Raw genomic sequence first — 6,874 nt, 5'->3', positions numbered from 1 at the left:
CTGGGATTACAGGCTTGAGCCACTGCGCCTGGCCTGGTTTTTGTATTTTCTATAGAGATGAGGTTTCACCATGTTGGTCAGGCTGGGCTCAAACTCGACCTTGGGCGATCTGCCTGCCTTGGCCTCCCAAAGTGCTGGCATTATAAACATGAGCCATGGCGCCTGGCTGAGGACTTGAATTCCTGAATCCTTTTCCTGGCACAGATTTGCGGCAGGAACTGGCCGTGCAGCAGAAGCAGGAGAAACCCAGGACCCCCATGCCCAGCTCATTGGAAGCTGAGAGGACAGACACAGCTGTGCAGGCCACGGGCTCTGTGCCGTCCACGCCCATCACTCACCGAGGACCCAGCTCGAGTTTAAACACGCCCGGGAGCTTCAGACGTGGTAAGAGGAGTGGGAATTGGAGGATTTTCTGGGTTCACAAAGTGTTTCTGGGTAAGAATCTGGGGTGGGTCCTGGATGTGTGATGATTTGCTCCAGGCTCAGAGCCTGAATTACTCTCAGGCTTTGAGCAGAGAGTAGACGGGCATGTTCCCGGGAATGGGCAATTGAGATCAGTGAGGAGTGGGTGTGAGGGAGTAGTGGAGTCTGTGATGCAATGGGAGATGGAAACCCCACCCAGAGGGGGTGGCTGCCACTCTGCAGCTAGAAGGAATGGCCCTTCATCTGCAGTTTTTTCCATTCTTCAAAGCCAGAAATCCTCTTTTTTTGTTGGTTTTTTTTTTGAGACAGGATCTCACTGTGTCACCCAGGCTGGAGTACAGTGACATGATCTTGGCTCACTGCGACCTCTGCGTCGTGGGCTCAAGTGATTCTCCCACCTCATTCTCCGGAGTAGCTGGGACTAAAGGCGCGCGCCACCACACTTGGCTAACTTTTGTATTTTAGGTGGAGACATGGCCTTGCCATGTCGCCCAGGCTACTATCAAATTCCTGGACTCAAGTGATCTGCCCGCTTCGGCTGATCCCAAAGTGCTGGGATTACAGCGTGAGCCACCGCGTCTGGCCCAAAATCCTCTTTCTGAATATAAAACCTCCCAAATTTGAAATGTCACTAACCAAATACAAAAAAGTAAAAAGCATTCTGTGGGTTTGGTAATGCATCTACCGAGAGCTAGACTCAGTGTAACCTGTGCTGCGTGGGTGGGAAAAAAAATCTGAATTCTCACCCTCTGCCGACAGCTTCCAATCAGGCCTTTTACAGCAGATATTAATAACAAACAGTTATGGGGTGTTCAGTGTGTGCTGGCCACCCTACAGCCTTTGCCGCAGGCCCAGGATGCAAGTGCTGTCCCTGTTTGATGGAAATGAGGCCCTGAGTTAAGCAGAGTCATAAAGCAATTGAATGGCAGATGATTTGGGATTCAGACCCAGGCAGGCAGGCTCCAGATCTTACCCTACCATCTACTGCCTCATCCCTTAGCTTGTCCCCTGGACATGAAGAGACCAGTGAGACTTGAAGAATCCCAGCGCCAGGGCCCTTTTGTTTTGTTGAGATGGAATTTTGCTCTGTCACCTAGGCTGGAGTGCAATGGTGCAATCTTGGCTTACTGCAACCCCTTCCTCCCAGGTTCAAGTGATTCTCTTGCCTCAGCCTCCCGAGTAAGCTTGGATTACAGGCACCCACTACCAAGCCTGGCTAATCTTGTATTTTTAGTAGAGAAGGGGTTTCACCATGTTGACTGGGCTGGTCTCAAACTCCTGACCTCAGGTAATCTGCCTGCCTCAGCCTCTGAAAGTGATGGTAGTACAGGTGTGAGCTGTTGTGCCTGGCCCCAGTCTAGAGCCATTTTGCATACTTTATTTTTTTTTTTTGAGACACAGTCTTGGTCTGTGGCCCAGGCTGAAATGCAGTGGTGCAATCTTAGCTCAGTGCAGCCTCCAACTCCTGGGCTTCAGTGATCCTCCTGCCTCAGCCTCCTGAGTAGCTGGGACTAAAGGCATGCAACTCCATGCCTCGGCCTCCAAAAGCACTGGGATTACAGGTGTGAGCTACCATGCCTGGCCAAGAGATTCTGCATTTCTAAGAGTTCTCAGGTGCTGCTGGTGCATGGACCCCACTTGGAGAAGAGAGGCTTGCAGGGCTGAATCCTTGTAAAGCTGGATCGTCCTGTCTATATATATAGTTCTTATATCTATCACAGATGCCATTATGTTAATTAACTATATGGATTTCCTACAATTTCAAAAGGATTTGTTTTGGGTTTGTTTATAAAAGACTAATGTGGCTGGGCACGGTGGCTCATGCCTGTAAATACCAACCCTTTGGGCGGCTGAGGTGGGAGGATCGCTTGAGACCAGGAGTTCATGATCAGCCTGAGAACATAGTGAGACCCTGTCTGTCTTTCTTAAAAAAATTTTTTTTGTTTATTTTGAGACATTTTCACTCTTGTCGCCCAGGCTAGAGTGCAATGGCGTGATCTCGGCTCACCATAACCTCTGCCTCCCGGGTTCAAGCAATTCTCCTGCCTCAGCCTCCCAAGTAGCTGGGATAACAGGCATGCACCACCACGCCCAGCTAATTTTGTATTTTTAGTAGAGACAGGGTTTCTCCATGTTGGTCAGGCTGGTCTTGAACTCCCGACCTTAGGTGATCTGCCCGCCTGGGCCTCCCAAAGTGCTGGGATTACAGACGTGAGCCACTGCGCCCAGCTAAAAAAAATTTTTTTAAAAGGCCAGGCATGGTGGCTCATGCTGGTAATCCCAGCACTTTTGGAGGCCAAGACGGGCAGATCATTTGAGGTCAGGAGTTCGAGACCAGCCTAGACAACGTGGTGAAACTCTGTCTCTATTAAAAATATAAAAATTAGCCGAGTGTGGTGGCACATGGCTGTAATCCCAGCTACTCAAGAGGCCAAGGCAAGAGAATCGCTTGAACCTGGGAGGTGGAGGTTGCAGTGAGCCGAGATCACATCACTGCACTCCAGTCTGGGTGACAGCAAGACAAAAAAAAAAAAGCTTTTAAAGACTAACATGTAAAAATAAATATTTGTTGCAGTCATCACAAGGACTTGAAAAATTGGTTGTCATGTAGGCCTTGGGTGTGTGATGCAGTTAACTACGGAAAGAAATAGGGTAGCTTTTGGGATCCGAGGAAAGGCGTCAGCGCCCCTCCTGTCCTGTGGTTTGGGATCTAGTGATGTTAGTTCACGGACGTGACTATAGGTTGGTGAGTTACATGCTCTTCCCTTTGCACACCCAGGCCTGGACGACTCCACTGGGGGGACTCCCCTCACGCCTGCGGCCCGGATATCAGCCCTCAACATCGTGGGAGACCTACTGCGGAAAGTTGGGGTAAGACCACACTTTCCTGGTATTTGGTGCCTTCCTGCCTGTCTTTCAGGATGTGTGAAGGGGATTGATCTAGTTCCTGCTCTCTCTTCTTTTTTTCCTTTTTTAAGAGACAGGGTCTTGCTCTGTTGCCCAGGCTGGAGTGTAGTGGTATGATCACAAGTCACTGCAACCTCGAACTCCTCCAACTCCTGTTCTCAAGCGATCCTCCTACCTTAGCTTCCTGAGGAACTTGGACCACAGGTGTGCGCCACCGTGCCTGGCTGATGCTTTCATTTTTTGTAGTAATGGGAGTATCGCCGTGTTGCCCAGGCTGGTCTTAAATTCCTGGCCTCAAGTGATCCTCCCAGGTTGGCCTCCCAAAGTTGTGGTATTACAGGCATGAGCCAATGCGTCCAACCCCTTTCATAGCAACGTGGTGAGTTTTAGATGTGGCTGCTCCTTTAGCATCCCTGGGAATCATTAGAACTTTCTGTGGGAGTTACTGCCAGACACTCAGAGCTCTGACTCTAAGCATTGCTGTGAACTCTGTGTATATCTCTTTCCTTTTACGATTTTTCCTCTAGGCAATTTGGGAAATTAAGATGATACCTGTGTTTTTTCCTTAATTTGAAAAACTGAGGAGTGTTTAGAAACTGCCTTCTCTTTTGGCTGGGTGCAGTGGTTGATACCTACAATCCCAGTAGTTTGGGAGGGTCACTTAAGCTCAGGAGTTTGACACCAGCTCAGGCAATATGGCGAAACCCCCTGCCCCGACTTGCCTCTACAAAAATGCAAAAATTAACCCGGCCTAGTGGTGCATACTGGTGGTCCCAGCTACTCAGGAGGCCGAGAGGTGGCAGAATTGCTTAAGCCTGGGAAGTCGAGGCTGAGTGAGCTGAGATTGCACCACTGCTCTCCATCCTGGGTGACAGCACGACACTGTCTCAGAACAGAAAAAAACTGCCGCCCTTTTTTTTTTTTTTGGTTGTTTCTCGGGGTTTAGGAGAATCTTGACACTTTGGGAGGCCGAGATGGGTGGATCACCTGAGGTCAGGAATTCAAGACCAGCCTGGCCAACATGGTGAAACCCCATCTCTATTAAAAATACAAAAATTAGCCAGGCATGGTGGTGGGCGCCTATAATCCCAGCTACTCGGGAGGCTGAGGCAGGAAAATTACTTGAATCTGGGAGAAAAAGGTTACAGTGAGCTGAGATCGTGCCACTGGGTGAGAGAGTGAGACTTGATCTCAGTCAGTCAATCAATCAATACATCTTGAAAGCCTAAGGTAAAGAACTTGGCCTTTCAGCTTTTATGTTAATTACAGGGAGGGGTCCTTTTGTGGTTAAGCAATAACATAGGTATTCTTTGTAGTTTATTTTTAAAAATGATTCCTGGAAGGCCACATAGTTTAACTCCTACCAGGTTGTCACTGTACACAGTGTATTCATAGCTACAACTTAGTAGAAGCTTGCAACTCATTTCTTCTGTGTTTTTACTCTTGGCTTTTGGCTGCCTAGTTTGCTATTCTAGAAACAGGTCCGTGTTTCAGTATGTAGCCTAGTTGGATTATAGAGAAGCCTGGGGTGCTGTCAGTGTCCTTTTGGTTCCCTCAGGGTCCTTGTCAAACTTCCTGCCTTTCTGCAGAGGTTTAACAAGGTAGAGTAAAGAGTGAAGGATTCCAGAAGTAGATTTCCTACTTTCTACGAGTGGAGTTGGATAATTGGTTAGGTTACTGGTTTTCCAGAAAGCTCCCATTTTTTTCAATTCTTTGTAATTAAAAATTTTTTTTTCATTAATTTTTTTTTTTTTTTTTTTTGTGGAGCATGATTGTGCATAGTCCTAGCTATTCAGGAGGCTTAGGTGGGAGGATTGCTTGAGCCTGGGAGGTTGAGGCTGTAGTGAGCTGTGATCTTTTTCCAGGAAGCTCCCAAACATTTAAAAAAAATTTTTGTAATTAAAAGATTTTTTGCATTAAAAAAGCTTTTATTAGCTGGGCATGATTGCAGACGCCTATAATCCCAACTGCTCAGGAGGCTGAGGTGAGAGGGATTGGTTGAGCCTGGAAGGTTGAGGCTGCAGTGAGCTGTGATCTCACCAGTGCACTCCAGCCTGGGTGACGCAGTGAGACCTTGTCTAAAAAAGTTTTAATAAAAAAAAAAAAAAAAAACAGACGGGATCTCACTTTGTGGCCCAGGCTGGTCTCAAACTCGTGACGTCAAGCCATCCTCCTGCCTTGGCCTCCCAGAGTGCTGGGATTACAGGTGTGAGCCATTGTGCCAGCTCCCAAATACTTAAGGTGCTTGGTTCTGAGACTGGCATATGCATTGGATTCTTCTTGGGGTCCCACCTTGGAATTCGAGTGCACAGCAGTTTGAGAACCACTGTCTGGGGTTTGTTCTTCTGTATGGGCTCTGGTAAGACAGAATAGTCCTTGCCTATAACTTGAGAGATAAAAGTGTATTTCTCTCCAGGCCCTGGAGTCCAAACTCGCTTCCTGCCGGAACCTTGTGTACGATCACTCCCCAAACCGAACAGGTGGCCCAACCTCTGGGCGGAGCAGCAAGAACAGAGATGGTGGTGAGAGACGGCCGAACAGCAGCAGCGTGCCTTTGGGTGATAAGGGGTCAGTACCTTCTAATAAACCTCGCACTTGCGGGGAGAACCCGCCTGCCCCAGGCAAGAAACACTCACCCCCGACCCACAGCCATGTGTCTTTTTAAATTATAGGATTATTTCAGCAAACCTTATCCTCTCCTCCCTGCAGGCAGCATTAGGTGGTGTTTTGTGGCTTGTACAAAGGGCTAGAGAGAGAGTCTTGTTTTGTGAGACAGGGTCAGTCTCTGTCACCCAGGCTAGACTATGGTGGCAGGATCATGGCTCACCCTCTGCCTCCCGGCTCAAACAGTCCTCCCACCTCAGTCCCCTGAGTAGCTGGGAGTATAGGTGAACCATACCCGGCTAAGTTTTTGTATTTTTTCTAGAGACAGGGTTTTGCCATGTTGCTGAGTTTGGTCTCAAACTCTGAACTTCAAGCGATCCTCACCCTTCATCCTCCCAAAGTGCTGGGACGACAGGTGTGGGATACCATGCCTGGCCAAGAGGGTCATTTTTGTCATTTGATTCTACAGCTGCTACTCATGGTTACACTGTGAGAATGTCTTGTATAAAACCCTTATTTGGGTCAGGTGTGGTCGCACGCCTGTAATCCCAGCAGTCTGGCAGGCCAAGGCAGGTGGATCAATTGAGGTCAGGAGTTCACAACCAGTCTGGGCAACATTGGTAAAACCCCATCTCTACCAAAAAATAGAAAAATTAGCCAGGCATGCTAGCATGTGCCTACAGTCCTAGCTACTTGGGAGGCTGAGGAAGGAGAATCCCTTGAACCCTGGAGGCAGAGATTGTAGTGAGCCAAAATTGTGCCTCTGCACAGCATCCTGGGTGACAGAGCAAGACTCCATATCAAAAAGTTAGTAATTAATTAAATAAAAATAAAGCCCTTATTTGGGGAATTGAGCATCAATCACGGCTCTACGGCTCTGTTTCCCCTGAAGATTTTTTTTTTTTTTGAGACGGAGTCTTGCTCTGTCGCCCAGGTTGGA

At 48.2% G+C, this 6,874-nt stretch overlaps 1 protein-coding gene across 1 annotated transcript in view; it reads left to right on the top strand.

Moving 5' to 3' along the window:
- Positions 1 to 6,874, top strand: part of NDE1 (nudE neurodevelopment protein 1) — a 37,980-nt gene that overhangs the window by 28,336 nt on the left and 2,770 nt on the right. The window contains exons 5-7 of the mRNA XM_011956017.1: positions 205 to 384; positions 3,203 to 3,294; positions 5,747 to 5,898. Of these exons, the coding sequence (XP_011811407.1) occupies positions 205 to 384; positions 3,203 to 3,294; positions 5,747 to 5,898 (424 nt within the window). The remainder of the gene's footprint in view (positions 1 to 204; positions 385 to 3,202; positions 3,295 to 5,746; positions 5,899 to 6,874) is intronic.

This window comes from Colobus angolensis, unplaced genomic scaffold (genome assembly GCF_000951035.1).
Source record: "Colobus angolensis palliatus isolate OR3802 unplaced genomic scaffold, Cang.pa_1.0 Scaffold406, whole genome shotgun sequence".
Lineage (NCBI taxonomy): Eukaryota > Metazoa > Chordata > Mammalia > Primates > Cercopithecidae > Colobus > Colobus angolensis.
This window is presented reverse-complemented; position numbering and strand designations above follow the sequence as displayed.